The sequence below is a fragment of the Neopelma chrysocephalum genome, unplaced genomic scaffold (genome assembly GCF_003984885.1).
Source record: "Neopelma chrysocephalum unplaced genomic scaffold, ASM398488v2 Primary Assembly neopelma1_59, whole genome shotgun sequence".
Taxonomy (NCBI): Eukaryota; Metazoa; Chordata; class Aves; order Passeriformes; family Pipridae; genus Neopelma; species Neopelma chrysocephalum.
Window position 1 is genome coordinate 28,947,258 of NW_020897714.1, and position 19,627 is coordinate 28,966,884.

A 19,627-nucleotide genomic window follows, 5' to 3' on the forward strand; every position below is an offset into this window, starting at 1 on the left:
TGAGGTGTATTTGTGGGCTCCTGCTTGTGCAGGAAAGGGAACAGACCTGGTGTGAGGATAAAACCCTTTCCCATAAAACTGCTCTTTGCAGCAGCTGCACGAGTCCAGCCCTGGTGGTGGTGGCTGTGGGAGTGGGTGGCCTGGTGGGCTTGGAGAGGAGCCCCACAGGTCCCCATGGCAGGCACATGCGCAGGACAGCGTTGTGGGCAGTGCTGCTCATCAGGCAGGGAGTGAGGAGGGTGTGGGCCCTTGTCCTGAAGGAGGTGGAAGCTTTCTGGGATGAGCCACATGGTGCTCTGGGGACCTGGAGTGGTGCAGGAGGCTCCCAAAGGGGCCCACCTGGCAGAGGAGGCCAGGGCAAGGTTCTGCCTTGCTGGTCTACCAGCCTGCTCCCCTGGGGCCACCATGGCTTACCCATGGGTGCTGGGGTGGCTACAGATGGGGAGGGTGCAGAGCTCAAGGAGAGACCCTGTTTCATCTGTAGCCATAGGCTGTGGCATCTCCATCCCTGGCACATTCTCTGCCAGTGCTGGGACCCCACCTCTCCTCAGAGGTGACAGAGGGCTGTGGGTGCAGCCATTGGGTTCACAGTGTGCTGTGAGGCTCTTCTTCCTGTACTCCAGTGAAAAAACAGCAGCACAGTGATCAGGAGCACTTCCTGGAGTCCCTGTGAGCTGCTGGCACATCCCTGATGGCCAGGCCACTGCAGCTGAGTCCTGCCACCCACACCCTGTCCTCACAGGTTTCTGGGGTGTAGTGTAGGGCTGCGATTACCACCAAACATGCTGAAGCTGTAGTATCTATTTAGAATATACCATATATTTGTTTTTAATGAGATGGTTGGAGCAGTTCATACAAAAAAAAAAAAAAGAAAACACGGGTGCTCCCCACCCATTGTCCATAAAGCTCTGTAAGAAATGGCCCATGCCCACTAGCAAGGAATGCCAGGCTCAGGGCAGGGAACAACCAAGGGCAGCTGCAATGAGCAGGGCAGTGCTGCTCCGAGGGGAAAAGTGCCTGTTTTGTAGCTGCTTCTGCAGTGAAGATAGCAGGTAGCAGGAAACATACCTTCTCTTTGGGTGGGTCATACAAAACCCCTTCCCAGAGGTAAGTCCACATCTAGACAAGAATCTGGATGCTGTTCTAGCAGTGTTAGAAGGGTTCTCCTTGGCAGAGCTGGCATAGCTGCAGCTAACGAGTAAAGCCGTGCTACCTCCCATTGTCCAGCTGCATGTTAAGCTGGTGCAGTTCAGGTCAGGCGCCGTGTCCTGCCCCCGGGGTCATGGCTGAGGACCACCCCCAAGACCAGGAGATGCTGCCTCTCTGCTGGGAACCACTAAGGGCCCTGTTCTGGCAGGGCTGTGCCTGGGCTGCTCCAGACCCGGGTGCTCAAAGTCCTGGTGGCTCCCACTGAGGGACAGGCAGACAGTGTCCGCTGCCCCTCCTGCTCTCCTAAGTCCAGATCTGCCCCTCTGGGCCCTCTGCCCCCTGTACCCCAAGTGGCTCCGTGGGAGTCAGGCGAAATGTTGGCCATGCCGATGACCTCGGCCTTCCGGAGGGCTGGGAGGAGCCACTCAGGAGGTGCTTTGCCAGGATCTGACCCCGCTGGTTCTCGCACAGGCCTTTTGCTGACAGGTTTTCAAGGAGGGAGCAGCTTCTACCGTGGGCACCGTGCTGGACCTTGTGGTGAAGGACACACCAGGGAGTCGCAGCGGGTGTCCCAGAGAGGGTTGCATCCCCATCTCCTCCCCTCCCACCGCTCTGGGTCTGTGCCGCGTAAGGCGCGTGGCAGGCAGGGTCACGGCAGGAGCAGGGTCACCGCAGGGACAGGGTCACCGCAGGAGCAGCACCAGCGGCAGGAGCAGCAGCAGCGTCGGCGAGACGGAGATCTCAGCAGCGCCACCACAGTCTTGGGCATTTTCCTGGGAGATGAGAGAGAAGAGGTCAGCCCGCTCACTGCCAGGGCGGCTGCTGGGGGAGGGAAAGGATCCCACCTGTCACCTTTGGAAAGGGGAGCAATCATAGAATCATAGAATCGGCTGGGTTGGAAGGGACCTCCGAGATCATCAAGTTTAACCCTTGGTCCACTACCACCGTGGTTGCTAGACCGTGGCATTAAGTGCCACATCCAGTCCTATCTGAAAAACCTTCAGGGATGGAGAATCCACCACCTCCCTGGGCAGCCCATTCCAATGCCTGATTACCCTCTCTGTAAAGAATTTCTTCCTAATATCCAATGCCTGTGGCCAAAAGGAAAGGGGCAAAGGAAGGGACTGGTTTGATGCCTGTTGGTCACAGCAGCCGCCTGCGAGCTAGGAAGCCACTTGCCTCCTGGGCTCCTAGCGGTGGGGGAGCTTGCTCCTGACCCTCTGGTGTCTGAGCTCAAGCCCTTCCCAGGTGGTATTAACGTGTGAGGGTCCTCCTGCTAGGAAGCCCCTTGGGGATTCACATGGCTGTGTCTGGGTCCAGCCAGCAGGATGGGCACGCGATACACCCGATGCGAGGGTGCAGGAGGAGACATTTGTACATGGGTAACAGGCATGCCCACGGTGAAATGCAGCTGTGTGCCCTCCCTCCCTCTCTCCCACACTACCCCGGGGTACCTCAGGGTGGAATGCATGGCAGGTGTCCGGCCGCCGTCGCAGCTTCTGGGACCGCATCCGTTCACACTTCACTGAAGCGTTATGTGCGAGGCTGTTAAGGACAATGGCAGCAGCAGGCAGGGAAAAAGGGGATGAACACAGCACAGAGATACAGGGCCCAGATGCAAGTTTGTACAGGTGTAACTGCACGACCTGAGAGACAGAGCAGGGAGGTCAAGGGAAGGGCAGGTCACCCTGCGTGGGCTGGAGATTTTTCCAAGCTGTCCCACAAGTCGGGTTGTACCCTCTACCCCCACGGCAATTGTACCAGAAGCGCATTTTCCACCCTAGCAAATATGAAGATGAAGGGGCCTGTGGAGCTGTGCATCCCTGCTAGGTGTGGAAGGATATATTTGACCTCTTTCGGGTCCACTGGGACAGGTGGGAAGACGCTGCAATCACAGACAGCATCTGTGACGAGGAGCAGGAGGTTACTGCTGACGATCTGCTGTGCCACAAACATCCTGCAAGAGAAGAGCAGGTCAAGAAAGCACATCCTTCCAGCTACAACACCAGAGCTGCACTGCCTGAACCACAGCAAAGAAAACAGAGATCATCAGAAACAGGATGTCAGTCATGGAAGGCAGGAGAGACCCAGGGAGCAGATATACATGGGGGAAGTGGCGCTGATACACCCTTTTGGCCTCAGAAAACTCTGAACTGGCTCAAATCTACAACTCCGTGCTAGGCACAAAAGCCAAAATCAAACCCAAAACCCAACCAACCAACCAAACCCAACACAAGATGGGGCAGCACGTCACAGCAGATGGCATTGAGAAAGCCTAGTTTCGTCTGGAGGTACGTCAATGCCCATTTAACATACATTTATGTGTGTGCTCTTATAATGCAAGGATGTCTGTATTATGTGGTCCTGCGAGGAGCAGTGCTTTGCTAAATCTCATGTTAGTGGAGAGAGAAATAGAGGATCCCAGCAGCACCGTACGTGACATCGGTGTGATGGGACCGACCAACCGATGCTTGAAAATCGCGCAGCTTCGCTTTGCAGCCACAATTTCGCCTGCCCCTTCCCCTCCCTGTCGGACAAGCAGGCTGTGGCTGGCGGTGACCAGCACAGGCACGTGCCTGTGGTGATGTCTCTGGATGCAAGTGTTTGCCCGAGGACATGCACGTGAGGGCTGACTGGGCAGGCGGTGCAGGGATTGAGTGGGCAGGGCAGGACGAGGGCAGGACGTGTGTCAGCTGAGTGCAGGGTTTTCTGCATGAGTGCTGTGCACGTGGGGGTGTGTGGGCAGCTCGGATGTGCCTCTGTGCTCACGAGGCTGCGTGTGCCTGTGACTGAGGCTCTGTGCACTGGCACGTGCACATCAGTCACAGGGGGTGCGTGTCCAAGCATACAGATGCCGGGTGCCACCGCAAGGTGCTGTACATGTCTGGGCACCTCAGCAACCTGCCCAGTGCCTTGCAGCCATTGTGTGTCATTCACCAGCACAGAGGCTGCAGCCACCCAAAGCAAGGCTGAGCTGCCCACGCTGCCATCCCCCTCTGCCTGCTGGCAGGGAGCTGGCAAGCTGTCCTGGGCACAGGGAAGGCTGGGGATGTCGGGCTCAGCGTGCCTGCACTGGTGGCAGGACTACAGTGGCTCTGTACAGTCCCAGTCCTGCTGAACACAGCTCAGCCAAGGGAGAGGGCTTCTGGATTACAAATACAGGTTTGTGAGGATGTGCCCACTGCACTGTCCAACCTGGCTGTGCTGGAGGAGCACCCTGTCTCCCTGGTTATTTGCTACCTTGTCTTGCTGCCCTGTAGTCTCCAGGGATCTCTGTGTTCCCTTTCAGAGGTGTTGAAGGTTGCACACTGCAGCTGACCATTTCATTAGTGGCTTTTTGACTAATGACTGCTTTAGGAGCTTTGACAAGCAGGCTTTAACAAATTCAGTAACCAGGACAGAGGTGCTCCATGCACTAATCTGCAAGCCAGCTTTTTGCCCAGCACGGAGCACCCAGCCTACCCTCACTCCACAAGGAACTACCTGGGCTTGTGGAACGTGATCAGGAAAGCCTGCATGCCTGAGCTAATGCTTCACAGAGCCTGTGACAGGGTGTGTGTTTGTCTCTCCCAAACACCTGCACGAAAGATGCACAAGAGATGCACCTGGGATCCAGAGGCTGCAACCACACCTATAATTACAAAGGAGCTGAGCAGGATACAGCACCTGCTGCTGCGACGCTGGTGAGTGCTGCCTCCAGCAAGGAGGGGTCAGTCCCAGGCTGTGTTGGTGCAGAGATCTGTGCAGCAAGACCTTAACAGGCCAATTTAGGGCACTCAGCTCCTCTGGATCTGCCCAGAGCTTAATGCCCCTACACAACACCTTGTTGTCACCAAATCTGCAATCTCTTCTGAAACAATGTTTGGCAAAGCCTGGTTTTCCTACAGTCATGCTGACTAGCACAGGCTGTTTTCCTAACCTTTAAGTCTTTCCCGCAGTTGATCCAAGACTGAAGTCAGACTAGGTAGGATTTTTATTTTTTTTTAATGGGAATTCCAGTCAGATCTGTTTGGATGCCTCATGTTAGGAAAAGCTGGACCAGCAGAAATTCATCTTTCTGTCACCTTTCCACACGTGATTGCTGATGGCACTACGGAGCCACTGAAAACAGCCTTTTTCCACAAAGACTTTTCTATCTAACTTTGTACTCTTCCTTCTCTTAAAATGAAAATGGAAAATAAAACAGTGGACCCTTGTTTTCATTTCTTTCACTTTAACGCTTCTTTTTTTCCCCATCCCTGCTTTCTTTTTTTGTTTGTTTCTGTAGAAAAACAGAAAAGGGGCAAAAGAAAAAAAAAAGGAAAAGGAAAGCCGAAAGCATTGCAAAAAGGAAAATTTTCTAAGAAAACCTTTGCCAGAAGCATGAGAAAACAGAAAAAATTCCTTTCTGAAACCTGTGGAATGGAAAGATATATATATATATTTGAATGCTCTTTTTTTCCTTCTACAGCTACCTCTGCTTATTAAACTGATGGTTTTAAACTTTCTTCTCTTTTATCAAGAACCAGTAACTTGGTCTCTTCACCTCCTCCCTGTCCAGCACAGCTGTTTAGCTCTGCTCTGCAGCCACAGCTGGAGATAGCGTGGTGGCCGTGCCATGGGCAAAGCAGTAGGTGACTCTTCTCAGGTTGCTGCCATCACCAATGGGCCCTTTGACAAGGCTTGTGTGCCATCCCCCCTGGGGGACCCCCCCAAATGAAAGGGAAGCCGCAGTTCTTACTTTTGGCAGTCTCCACACTCAATCAGCCCGTTGGTCTCCTTGATGGCCGGCTCGTACACGAAAACGGGGTACTCGGTGTCACAGGGCTGCAACATGTCGTGCTTCTTGTGCTTGTGAGCTGCGAGGGCAAGGAGACAAGGTGAGATGGATGAAGGGCAGAGGATCACACAGGAGCTGCCTGCACTGAGATGGAAACATTTAAAACTGGTGACACAGGTTGGAGGAGCAGCCCTGCGTGCCTGCTACCCCCTCGAGAGTGGCAAAGAGCAGGTGCCTACCAGAGAATAATGGGAAGGAGGTGCTGCATAAAGCAGCCAGGCAGTGATCCCTGCTCCCACTAGGTGGTGTGGGAAAACCAGTCTATGTGAGAAATGCACACAATATTGCCACTTGCCTTCCCCCAGCAAGCCCAGACCCTGCTATGCCCAAGCCACAGCTGTGGGGGCAGTGGCCACAGCATCCCAGGGACCCCCTGCCCAGTAGGAAGGGTCACTTGAGCACTGGTACCCTTCTGTTCAAAGGAGCAGTGGGGTCTGACTGAACCAGCAGCATTAATGAAGTCCCTCCTGCCTAACCCAGCCCCGGTTCACTTTTTTAAACATTGAAACCTGTGACTGGGCTGTTCCTCTGTGCCTGTGCCAAGGGATCTGCCCCTGCGGGAACCCTGCGTGTCTACGGTGGGATTCATCAACTGCTGATCCCTCCTGAGCCCTCTGACGCTTCAGAGCGAGCCCACAGCAGGAAATTTGAGGGGTTGAATATTTGTCACACTAAGAAGAAACCACGGCCAGCAAACAGATCTGGCCTGAGACCACAGGAAAGCGGATGACGGCTCTCAAGGACCAGCAGAGACCCAGCTCACACACAGCAGTGGCTCCTGGAGGGAGCCATCCACTGCAGAGGTAGGGAGCAGCTGCTCCATCACTCATCAGTCACACTCTGTGGGACTTCCAAACTAATTTGGGGATGAGGGGGAGCTGGGCCGCCTTATTAAGCCTCCCTCGAGAAGCAAGAGCGTTCTTTCTAGGAGTTCAGCAAAATCTGTCTTGCCTGAAACTACCGCCTTGGGCCCTCCTGGCAATTATTTTCTGCAGTTGGAGGTAGCAAAGCCAGCTCCTGCCTCTGTAGGACACAGGGGAATGCTGCCGATGGAAACGCCGAGCTTTGTTGCTAGGGCAGAGGTGGTTGCAGCTCAGCCAACAGCACGTATGAGAAATGGTTTCTACATCAGCTTCGGGTCTGAGCACAAAGCCTCGCTTCGCAGCCCCCCTCGCACACAACAGCCACAGGCAGCCCTGCCGCGGGGGGTGGGGACCAGCAGGGAAGAGGGTCCTCCTGATGGGAGAGCGCCCACTTTACCCCGTGCAGCAGAAGCGCTGAAGATTTATAGAAAAATGCAGCATCACGGGTTTTAATCAGCAGATGTATGTTAAGAAGGCACCAAGAGGGCACCATGATTCCGCTGGGTAATTTGCATCACTGTAGAACCCTCGCTGAGAGCAAAGGTCTCCTTTCCCCCCCAACCCGACGCTGCCAGAGCACGCAGAAAGCAGCAGGCACCACCCGGTGGAGCTTGCCGTCTAAACAATGTGGATTAAATGAGAGGGAGAAAAAAATGGATGATTTTCTCTGATTTTTCTCTCAGGAACTCCAGCCCAATTTCCCCTCTAATGCCCTTCCCGGGTGAATATAATGGGTACTCAAGCCCTTCCCTGCAGTACAGAGTCCTTGGTAGGTTTTTTTGTGCTTTTCTTCTGAACTCTCAAAAAACAGCACTCATGAGGCAGCCCCCTAAAATCCTCCCAGACTGTGGGACCCACCTGTCGGTATCATGGTTAGGTTAATTTTGCACAGATCCAAAAGCACAGAGAGCATGATTTCAGCATGGTGCCTTGTTTTGTATTCACCTTGGATTTACATTGAATTAATCAACTAAACTCGTCATTTCAGGGGCTGGCAGCACCTCTGCCATCAGCCAGGAGCTGCCTGGCTGTGCTCTGCCACCATTTGCCATCCCTCTGTGCGAACCCCACACTGCAGAAGCACAGAAAAGCCTCTCCCATTTTTTTGCTAATGGAGAATGCCTCTGTCACAAGGAACAAATAGTCCTGAGGAGATTTGGGATGAGCAGAAGAAGACCCTGTTCCTGAGGTGAATTTCAAAGGCTGAGGCATTTCTGATGGAACATGCAAAATATCACCTTTTGTGTTGTAAGGAGAGAAGCTGCAAATGCTTTCTAGTTCAGACCACCTCCAGGACTGGTAACTATTCTGGCCAGTAAAGTCTCTAAACTAAGACCAAAGGAGTGTGAGGAACAGAGCGGGAACCCTTTCTTTCAGCCCTAATTCACTGTAGTTGAGGCTGGGAAAGCAGCTCCAAACCCTGAAACAGGTGGCCAGGCTAGTCTGGACCGGGAATAGACCTTCTCAAGGACATGCTTGTGGCAAGACCACACATTGGTCTTTCAGCCACAAACCATCAAAGTCCTGTTGTGTTACCCCTGGATTTGCAGCACTGTCACTGCAGCACAGCTGTTGGTAATGGACTGTGCCATTCTTGCTCAGAAGAGTTGCTGTGATGACTGCAAAGGTGACCTGATAAAGTTGGGGCAAACTGCCTGCAAGAATTTAGCGTATTGCTCATGTCAGGAGTGGCCAAGGGTCCTGACATAACAGGGATTTCATCCAGGACCTCATTTTTCCCCTGTCCCTGGTAAAGAATGACATCCTTCTCTAGCTCCAGCTTCCTGTTATAATATCATCAAAGCGATGGAGCTACAGTAATATAAAATACAGTGGTGTGAAGGACGGGGTGGAGGGAGGGGGTGAAAGAGACCGTCATCTTGGAAAATACAGAATGGAAGTAAACCTCAGGCCTCGCAGCCTCAACCAGCGATGAATGAGGGCTGTCATGCTGGTCTTGGTGGGCTTGGAGAATGGCCTTGGGCCTCAAGGGGAATTAAAGAGACTGCATGTCCATACCTGGACAGCACTGTTTGCTGGCCTGACCCGCACACATGGGCAAGAGCTCTGGACACAGGACTAAAGACCCAACGCTTGGTCGGTAATTCTGGGTTGAACTACGCCATGGTGGCACTCACAGGAGCAGCGTGTGCAGTGGGAAGTGCACCAGGTTTGGTTCCTTCAGGGGCACTTTTGCCACTGGCATTATGGGCTGTGTCAGTCTCAGAAGGGGCATTTCTGGTTGAGTCTTTCATGACCCTTTGCAATTTGAGCTGCTCTGGGTTAACTTCATCGTGTGCACCAAGCTGTATTTTTAAACTCTGCTAAACATTCAGAAGTGCCCGGCACAGGCAATCCTTACTCAGATTTTTTTGGCACAAGCTGAATGAAAAGAAGCCACTTTAAAATCTCCTAACTTCTGCACAGAGACAAGACCCATGACAGAGATTATACTTAAGCCTACTGCCACTTAATTCTCTTGGAAGCAATGCAGTTGCAGCAGTACTGAGAAGTTCAGAGAAGCCCAGTAGCATGTACCTCATCAGCAAAACGCTTGGGCTGAGCCTCTCAATGCACATGCTGGACATCAAAATGTTATCAGCGCCCTGAGAGTCTGGTGGTCAGGGATTAGTAAACAGGAGGAGCTGATAACACATTGCAAACTTTATAGCAAAGAGTGAGTTAATTCCAGGCTGTCGTTGCTACCATCTGCACTTCCAGAAAGCCTTTGTCAGACATTTGGCAACCAATCCTTCTGAGCAGCAAAGGCAGCTGCCGTGCCTTGTTATGAACTATAGAGCCCAGATTGTGAACTCTTTCCCACCAGCATAAATCATGCACCCGAGTCAGTGGGTTTACTCTGGGACACGAGACAAAATCTGCCACTTAGTTACCAATATAAAACACAGAATTTGATCGATTATCTTGTAAAATATCCTCTGTGTACATTACCGTGCAGTAAAAAAAGGAAACTTTTATGATTTACAGAATTCTAGAAATAGTCCTTTCTAGGCTGCATGCCTTGGCTGGAAGTATTTTTGGCCTAATTAAAAGCTTTCAAACCTAGTGATGTTCATAAAAGCAGAAGCCCTTACAAACACAGAAAGAAATTAAGATGCTGAGAGCAGTGAAAAATCTACGGCACCAAACATGTCTTCTCATCCCCTCTGAAAAGCAGATTTGTATGATGAGTGCAGTCTGAATATATCATGCCCATTTTCCAACAGCAAGCCTCACCTTCCCAGGAAACAAGAGAACTTGGGAAGCAGAAATAGGCTCAGTGCTGCAGAGCCAGAGGTACACAGTCAGGCAAGGGTGAGCGTTAGAACCCTGATCATTAATTCCCCTGCACATAACCCGGAAAAAATGTGTGCTCAATTTCTCTCTCACAAAATGTCTCCTTCGCTTCATATTTTTTGCATACACCAGCCTTGGCATGCAGTCAAGAAAATGTTAACAACTCTGGCAAAAATCTACAGCCCCTTCTTAACAACATGTGCAATCCATTTCTTCCAGCCCCAATAGTATTCTTCCACCCTGCTACTCCCACACACACATGGACACTCATTTTTTTATCTGTAGACACCCTCTCCTTCTCTTCCTCTTCTTCATACAGTAAAATGCATTCCAACTGTCTCTATTTCTCTATCTCTGTCTCACACATACGTCTTGCTGGGCAGAGAGCAAATCAGCAAATACAAGCTAGATATGGAAGCAGGGAGATACAAACACAGCCACAGTCTGGACTCCGTCTTGGAGGAATTTCTAACTCGCCTGTAGGAGCGGATTTATGAGCTAGAGCACACACTTATCAGTTGAACTGCTTGAAAGTAGTTTTGCATTATCCTGGAGCTGGGCTGGGATTTATCAGAAGGACCTAAGCCATGGGGTGTGGAAAAGAAGACTTAAGTTGCTTCTTAATAACTGAAGTCTGCGAGACTCGTATAGTTTTTCCTGCAAGAAGGCGTGGGTTGGTCTTTGGTTTTGGGATAAAAACTGAAAAAGAATGGGCCTGCTGGGAACCGAGGTGAAGGACATGCCATAGTACACAGGCTATGGGCCCAGCTATGCTGCAGTAATGAGTGATGATGTTGTCTGTGATTGTAGTCCCTGAGGAGGCTTGTGTGTTCCTTCTTTTATCAACTTCTCAGTGACAGACCTTCAATCACCAGCTCAGCCAGCTAAACGAGCAACAGCTTCTCTTGCTTCTTTGCAGAGCAGGGAAATAGAGCCAGGCACTGCCTTGTCCCTGTCACACTTTTCTGCAAGTTCCCCACTGTCCAAAAGGTGGAAAAAAGTCTTTCCTAGCCTGAAATTTCTAGTTAATTCTCTTTTTTCGCTGTTAAGTGGTTCTACTTACAATGATGGAAGACAGCCTTGGCTGGAGAAGTGCCGTGACACACAGACACACAGTGACGATGGAGCCACGTGACAGTTTCACATGATGGCAGCACAATGAACATATGGATTCACACACAGCAGTCATGGAGGTGATGTGGGAAAGAGATGAAGAAAGCACAAAAGGAAATGGTAATGAGCAGGGCAGCAGTGAGAACTCCCTCCCTTTTTCCTCACATCTCCTCAAGCAAAGACTAAATCCAACAGCAGCCCCCGAGCATCCACAGCAGCTCAGTGCAGGAACACCAGGTCAGTCTGTCCTCCAGAAGGAGCAGTCTCTCCTGCCCCGGTATGAGCACTGCACTTGCTCATCTGACTTCTCCTCACTGATTTTGGTATGGGGCCCCTCCTGTTATCCTGGTGGCAGCAGCCAGGGACACTTAGAGGATAGCTGGAGCTTCCACTGCCATCTCTTTGGAGAAAGTGAGTGGGACCTAAACAGTACCCGGACATAGGCCTTGTTTTCTGAGCAGAAGGGAATTCTGCTTTCTAAAAATGACTGTTTCCCCATTACACCAGGAGAGTTCAGTGCAGAAGACTCAGCTCCACAGTTAGTGTGGAAGGTACCACTGTCTCCACTAAAATAGTGATCAATAATTAGTGAGAATGCAACAACAGCCCTTACAGGGCTGCACAGAGCACGTCTCACCTTTCCCTTGGAGTCTCCTCAGTGCCATCAACATCACCCCCTGCCTGTAGGGCTAGGGATGGGACCAGGGAGATTCCCAGGATGTTTCTAGCAGGCAGCACTACAGCTGCAGGACCGATCACTGGATTTCAAACCAGACATACTCCTCTGCTGCACTCAGCTGCTGTGCAATACCATGTGCCATCATCTTCTCTTCCAGAGCAGGTCCAGTGGGTAAGTGAAGACCCTCAATGTGTTATTGAACTGTAAGGTTTCTGTCTAGCTTCCTGGAACCCCTGCTAGGCTCCGGAGAACCTCCTGCTCCAACCCTGCTCTGTCCTGTCCTGTTGGAGACTGGAAGGGAGTCTTTCCAACTGAAGTGCTTTGCAGTGGATGGCCTCTCTCATCCCACTGCACTCAGGGTAGGAGTCCTCAGAGAGAAGCACCTCCCACCTCCTCAGCAAGTAATCCTGAGGAAAGCAAGCTCTGAGCAGCACACACCTCACTCTGACCGCTCTGGTGCTGTGGCAGCCTGAAATGGGGGTGGAAATGGGGGAAGATGTGGTGGTGGTAGGATCTGGAAGCTGGATTACAGTGTCCATGGAGGAAGAGGTGTGGGGCACATGGCAGGCTCCTTGCACAAGGCCAGGCTTCCCCATACAGTTTCTTCTGTCACCCGTGGCTGTAACACTCACGTGCTGTGGGGTGGCTGGACTCTTGTGTACTCACCATCTGCCAAGTTGTTTGAGTGCCAGAAGCTACTCATGTTAAACTCCAAAAGGAAGCTGTCAAAAGAGCAAGAACAGAGGATGCTTTTTCAGCAGCCTGGAAGGATGCAGGTGTCAGGGAGATGGCCCTGTTGCCCGGCGAGTATCAGTTCTAAAATGTTTACTGCAAATTTGCTGGCAGTGGAAGTCTGATTTTTTTTTTATTTTTTTTTTCCTCTCCATATGATAGACTGTAACTCTGTATCGTGGGATCTGTACTGTGGAAGATGGGAATGGGCTTTTTCCTGAAGTATATACAGTGCAAGGGGCTTGCCGGCAAAGGAAGGAATGAGTACAGCAACCCCTGAGGCTGGGAGGGAATTCAGTCACTGTGGGCCCCACCTGAGGAGCAGGCATCAATGGACATCAGAAGCCCATACTCTGTCTACTTGGAGGTAACTACATGCCACTTTGAATTATTCTGCACCAATAGGCTCAAACCCTCAGAGCTGTATCTTTTCCTCATCTCTCCTTTTGCACACCCAGCAAGCTGAGCAGTGGCACTTTCATCCTAATTTGAGCTTGAACTCTGATTCACCCCAGAACTTTGAGGGGAACCCAAATCTAGGGGACAGCCTTCCCTCTCTTCTCCCTTGCCTGTCACTCAGACCTGAGCTCCGTGGTTTGCTTCCTTCAGTCTTCTCCCCCCGTGAAAGGCAGGTGTGCGTTCGCTCAGCACGGGCAAAGGAGACAGGCAAGAGGACTCGGCATCAAGGATCTACACGGGGCCCCAGGAGACCCAAGTCCTATTTCTGACTCAGGCACTTTGTACTGAGTGACTTCAGGTAAATCCCAGACCCACTTTGGGCCTCTGCCTCTCAAAATGGGAATAGTAATAGCTTTCTGTCTCCCAGGAGCAAGGCTGAGCTGAATGTCAGCAGAAGGCTGACAGCAATGCCCTATGCAGGGGCCTCCTCTTGCAGCTTTCTCAGCTCTTGACCCCGTTGCTCTGAGCCTCCCAAACATCCCCATCTTTTGGTACTCACATGAGGAAATCACTTATCAGCCATTTCACTGCAGCTAGAAAGGCATAAATTGGCTGGAGAACAAAAGAAGAAATGAGAAATACCATAAGGACCTGGTCAGAGAATTTATAATTGTTATGCAGGACCCCACATTTCAGACCAATTCCCTCCACTGATCAGAGCTCTTGAAGACAGGCTGGAAATTCAAGGTCTGGGCATCACTGGAAAATGTTCAAAATGTTTTGATGTAAAAAGCCAGCAGAGCTGCCTTGCTACTAATAATATCTTCTTACCCCCTCCCCACGAAGGTCAGGGAGTTTATCACAAATGTATGAAGGACTTTGAAGATGTAATTGCTTGATGATTTCTCTCCAGTATGGATGACCTTCAGAGCTCAGAGCAGGAGAGAAACACAGCTAAATGGGACACCACCAGTTTAGGATGCTTTATGTTCTGATAGCAAGTGGTGTTTCTGGGACAAGCCCAGGATTTAGTATTATCTTCCATTGATTGATTATGCTTAACTGTGCTTTCATCCAGCTTTTCCTCAAGATGGCATGACTTCTATCATCTTCCTGCTTTTCAGCTACAAATTGGAAATCCAGCATTATCCCAGGGACAATTCATCTGCAGAGGATCCTGCTGCTTCTTTTCTTCATGGTAACCATGTCTAATTTTCATCTCTCTCTCTCTCATAATCATGCCCGTGTCCTCAAACCCAAAACAGATGCAGTAGTCACAGGACACAAGATAATGTTCCATTATGCTAACTGACTTATCTTCAGCCAAAATAAGTCAGCAAATAGTAAAATGTAGAGATTATTGGGAATTCGACCGATTCTTGTGTGTGTATATGAAAAACAGACTTTTCTTGATTTTTTCCTTCTCAAGGGTTTTGCTAAGAGGGGAAGACGAGAGATGAAGGCTGAATGTTCACCTTTGTATTCTCTTCCCAGTTCACCTTGTTTTTGACAGCTCATATTTTGTGACAGTAATCAGAACTGGAGGATATGATCAAGCAAGTATTTTCACTACAATCACAATATTTTATCTAGCTTAAGTATAGCCACTCCAAAACAGACTTACTGCTAAAAATGTAACATGTTGTTACAATTGTTAAAGTCCCTGTTTAGGGTTGTGTCAACTAGTTTAAAGTGGCCTAAGTGTTGAGTAATTACTTTGTTCTGCCTGTTTGAGGCCACGTTAGGAAGGTAGAGTGGGATTAGATTCTTGGTTTGTATCAGCTTAAAAAGAGGTTGCTTTTGGGTACTGGTAAAACTCTTCCCTCTGTTAGTTTGTTCCCTGGGCTATCACCACTCTGTCTGTTGCTCCAGCTCCACTCATACTTCCCCAAATGACTGTCAGTTTTCTCCCAGATGTTCCCTGACAGAGCAACTCTCCTTTATGAGCTGCTGAGTAAAACCAAGCCCTGTAAAAGGATTCCTGTTCATTTCAGCTGCTAGCTGATTCCTTGGCTTTTAGGAGAAGCCTGCCGTAGTTTAGTTCATGTCCTCTCCCTGAACCTTCCAATTTTCTGTGAGATCCTATATGCCAATAGAGATCCACATTGGAAACCACAGCCAGAGGCCACCGCTGCCTCAGAGACCTGCCTTAGATGAGTTTGGACATTCCCACCACTTGAAAGCAAACATCTATACAGCCTTTTGTAGAATGTGCTGCCCCAAGGTGCTGGAGATGCCCTAGGAGAAAGCACAGCCCTGGGAGGCCTGTGTGCTGACAGATACGTACGCTGAGCAGGGGCTGGGCGCCGCTGTGGTGGTGGTAGGGTACTTTGCACATTGCCTGGTAATCATACATGGTCACCCTGCAATCAAAACAAAACAAGCCAGCAGTCAAAAGCAAGCAATGCAACTGGCCTAGGGGACAGACACGTCAGCTTTTTCTAAAAAATTTCATGTATGAAATATTTCCTGTATGAACTAAAGCAGCAACCTGCTTACACGTGTCTTTGCTGTTTGGCCAGCGCTGGATCTTGCAGAGCAAGAAATACAGGCTCTGGATTAATGCAACTGGGTCAGAAGGAAATATGTCCCTAATTTCAGCAGGCTGTGAAGCAGTGGAATTATGATTGTAACTACCTCGGGGCCCCCTAGTTCCCGTTTTCAAGCCACTGAAACTCTGAACTCTCTTTTGACATCAGCTGGGGGAGTGGACTGAGATGAACAGAGGTATTTTTAAGAGAGAGAGAAATGTGGTCAGCCAGTTGCAATGCTGCATCCTGGGGGGCTCTCAGACTACTATTCCATAGAAAGGCTTTTCCCAGTGGCAGGAGGAACTGAAGCACTTTCGTACCCAAAATGCCAAGAAATGTTTCCCAGACAGAGAAGCAGCTACTTTCTGGCCACATGGAGATTGGAAGTTACTGTGTCTTTCTGTGTTTTGCAGCAGGTGGAAGAGCAGGAGATGAGGAGAAACAGCATGTGTGGTGATGATGGCTGAGCAAGTCGGGGGAGGGGGCAGGTAGCTAAAGGAGCTCTTGTTTCTAAATAAGAGAGTCACATGCACCATCAGCATGTGCATTTTCCCCTGCTCAAGTGCTTCTCAGAGGGACCAATATGCTCTGACCCACACACCAGAGAAGAACGAGAAGTACAGCGTAGAGATCCCCCACTTACCGCCTGAACATGCCCATGTTTAGCAGTTGGGTCATTACTGAGCCATCCACTGCACCAAAAAATTTTCCAGTCTGCAAGTACAAAAAAGGAAAAAAACAGGATAAACTGACAACAGTAAATTTTCCAAATGCTCAAAGGCTCCAGCTGATCTAGTCTGTTTGGAGGCCTGCTATGTACGACGAGTGTTTTATAAGGAGGTAACACTGAGCTTTGTCCTTTGGCTGCCTGGAAAGCTTGAGGGAGGACTTCCCCCATCGCCAGCTGGGCATCCTGCACCATTCCTACCACGCTTGGAAATGATTTAGCCCACATAAGTCCCTGCAGCTTGTGACAGAAAAAGGCAGGCTCTCGAGCTGCAGAGACCCAGGCATGTTGAGTCACCGGAGGCCTGGGCTCTCCTGTGGGTTTTTGGGAATCCATGTTCTCTGGATCTGAATGCCTGACTCTTCCATTTGAGCCTCTCTGCTAGCCCATGACCACAGTGGCTTTGGAAACTCTGCTCTCCTGCTGCCCTGGGTGAACTGCCCCACCACGTATAAGTGCCATGTACAGATTTATTTAGGCAGCAAACGTAATTTTACAACGCACTGCAGTGCAAGCTCTGAGCCTGAAGTAACCCAAACAACACAACCCATCCACTCCTTTAGCTTACACATTATGCACTGGCAAAGCCAGAGCTGTTGCACAGGCTCCACCCTAGCAAAAGTTGCATCTGGGGGGGCAACAACCCCCCAGTTCCACTTGCACGCCTGGACTAAAAGAGAAGCTTGTAGTCCCACTTATGCCTTGGAGTCAATAATCTCAAATACAGATGCAATCCTAAATCTGGGAACTGCTGCTTTAAAGACTTCTTCAAAACCACAAAAATTCTACCTTTCCTGATTACTAAACCATGACAAATCTATTGCAAAAATGCTTCAAATCTGTCGAGTCCATCGCTTTGTTTGTAGGCAAGTAAATAAAATATTCATCAATAATGAAAACGCAGAAATGAGCCGTCCTCTGTCTATTTTCCTGGCTCATGGATCCTGACACAGTAAATAGCTCCCATGTGTTATGGAAGCATTCATGCAGTCTGGGGGGACGTTTTGCTTTTTCACTGATAGGCTAGTAGTCATTTAGCATGTATTAGCAGATGACAGATGACTTCATTTAGTTGAGTGGGACATTTTGACTGGAAAAACCTGAACCCTTAGGCAGATTTACCTAAGATCACATGGTAATCATCTAAAAGTAGTGTTACATGGTTATGAGCTTCTTCCCAACAGGCTTTAGAAGTAATTTCACTGTATAAATCGATACATAACATGAACTCCTCTTTGAGCATTTAGGCTGTAATTGTCTCAGACATAGTAAAATGTGCCTGAGCAAGCACTAACTTTTTTCACTGTCCCTGCTCTTTCAATCTGATTAGGGGGGTGAAGAGGCCAGCTGCTTCCATTTAATACCAGTCTGCAGATCCAGCAGTGGCATTTAACACAGTGCAAGCTGCGGACAGTGTGGCAAGGGGAGGGGGCCACTGCAAGACTGTAAATGGGTCCTATCCTGTCAAGAGATGCTGATGTCTGACCAAATTTCTCCAGCTAGGATGTCATTCCTACAGGTAAAAGAATGAGGAGCTACCAGTGTAAATGAGAGTATAGCCTAGGCAGTGTGTTCAGAAAAGCATCTGCAAACTTCAAACAAAAGCCTTTAACATCAAACCAGACATTCAAAGCCTGGTATTGTTTTAGGTACCCTGTGCAGGGAGTAACACAGAAAAGCATCACTTGGCAGAGACCAAAGCAGTCCTGTACCAGAGCAACATCTTGCAAAGCAGCTCTCATTACAACCTGCTTCCTCCAGTGACTGCTGCTCTCCTAGGCATCCCTCTGCTGTGCTTCTCCTGACTCCCATCTCTGGTCAAGTTTCCACAGGCCCTTGCAGTTTCAGAGGTTCACAGCACAAAGCGTCGCTCTGACATCTGGCATGACCCACGCTGTATCTCAACCCCCTGCACCCATGTGACACGTGCTGCATCACATCCTCCTGCAGCTGAGTGTACAAGCACACATACAGTCTATGCACAGGAAAGAGATGCAACCCAGAGCACACATATGGCTCAAAAGCTACAGCACTGCTCACAGACATATGTACATCCACCCTTTGCTGGGTTGTTGAGCAATTTACACTTCTTGTACATTCAAAAGCTGTAAACAAACAGGGTCTGCCCAATAAGCCAGGCTTTGGGAAAGCAGGCAGCCTCCTTGTTGCATGGCTCAAATGGCCCTTGCTTTTCCACAAGCTGTGCCCAGCCCTGGTGGGACCTTGGCCTTTCAGCTGCCTCCCTGCACCCTGTCCCTGGAGTCCCGCCTGGGCAGAGCTTGCACACATACCGTGCAAAATGCCTCAGGGAGAAGGCAGCAGTCCTAGAAAAAGAGGTTTAGTGAGCGAGGGAACATCTGGATGCAGCAGGCGGAGGGAGCTCAAGACCTGTGATCCACAGCTGTGCCTACGACTGGCAACGGAAGGCGGCTAAAAACTCAGGGGTGGTCGTGGGGCCACGGCTGCAAACATTGGCCGAAACACAGCACAGAGCAGCCCTCCCTGTAGTCAGCCTGAGCCTGCCACCCACTTTCCCTCCCTCCCCTGCTCTAGATCGCCTGGTCCTCTCCCTCACTTGCTCCCTTCTCCTGACTCTTTTAACTCTTTGCTTCCTCTGAGCCAGATGGGGCTCAGAGTCCGATGGGGAGATATTAGCTCCAATTAAGAGATTACCCACTCTTCCCCAAGTAATTCTGCAGGGAGTTTCCAACTCGTCACTCATTAAAATCCTAAGAAGTCCCTCTTCTCTGGTGGTTTCTGACTGCCAGCAAGCCTCCTGCTTCCTTCATAGAGAGGTTATTAGAGCCAACCCCCCATTCCAATCCCCCGTCCCAAAGGGCAGAGGGGAGCAGGGCCTGAGCCATGCTGTCCTCATCCCATTCCTGAGGGAACTGGTTCACAGAATCATAGAATATGCTGAGTTGGAAGGGACCCACAAGTGGTCACCCAAGAAGGAGGTGCAGGCAGTGGGCAGCTCTGGGCTGAATGCAGCATAAAACACCACAGTCCCAAAGGAGCAAGCAGAGAGACGGAACAAAACATCTCAGAGCCCATGGAAAGGATCTCCAGCACCAGTTTCTGGTTCTCAGGCTGTAAGGACACAGGCACTTTGGCACCTCTCCACTATTGTTAGCTTCCACTCTGCCCTGGGATGTAGGCATTTGGATATGAAAGCTCCTCAGCTGTCTTCCTGGGGGAAGCAGGGATGTACTTGGAGCCCTGCTGGTGCTGGAGCTGGCACAGCCCGCATGGCCCAGCAGGGCAGATGGTTCACCTGTGCACCCTCATTCCTTAGGCATCCCATGAGCTCACTCCCAC

General features: G+C 50.2%; 1 protein-coding gene across 1 annotated transcript in view; it reads right to left on the minus strand.

The window, feature by feature from the left end:
- Positions 1-1,832: 1,832 nt before the first annotated feature.
- Positions 1,833-19,627, minus strand: part of CACNA2D4 (calcium voltage-gated channel auxiliary subunit alpha2delta 4) — a 127,701-nt gene continuing 109,906 nt past the window's right edge. The window contains exons 32-40 of the mRNA XM_027679615.1: positions 16,226-16,296; positions 15,339-15,414; positions 13,611-13,663; positions 12,587-12,642; positions 11,192-11,212; positions 5,870-5,987; positions 2,994-3,106; positions 2,604-2,686; positions 1,833-1,922 (exon numbers count right to left, since the gene is read on the minus strand). Coding sequence (XP_027535416.1) covers positions 1,833-1,922; positions 2,604-2,686; positions 2,994-3,106; positions 5,870-5,987; positions 11,192-11,212; positions 12,587-12,642; positions 13,611-13,663; positions 15,339-15,414; positions 16,226-16,296 — 681 coding nt within the window. The remainder of the gene's footprint in view (positions 1,923-2,603; positions 2,687-2,993; positions 3,107-5,869; positions 5,988-11,191; positions 11,213-12,586; positions 12,643-13,610; positions 13,664-15,338; positions 15,415-16,225; positions 16,297-19,627) is intronic.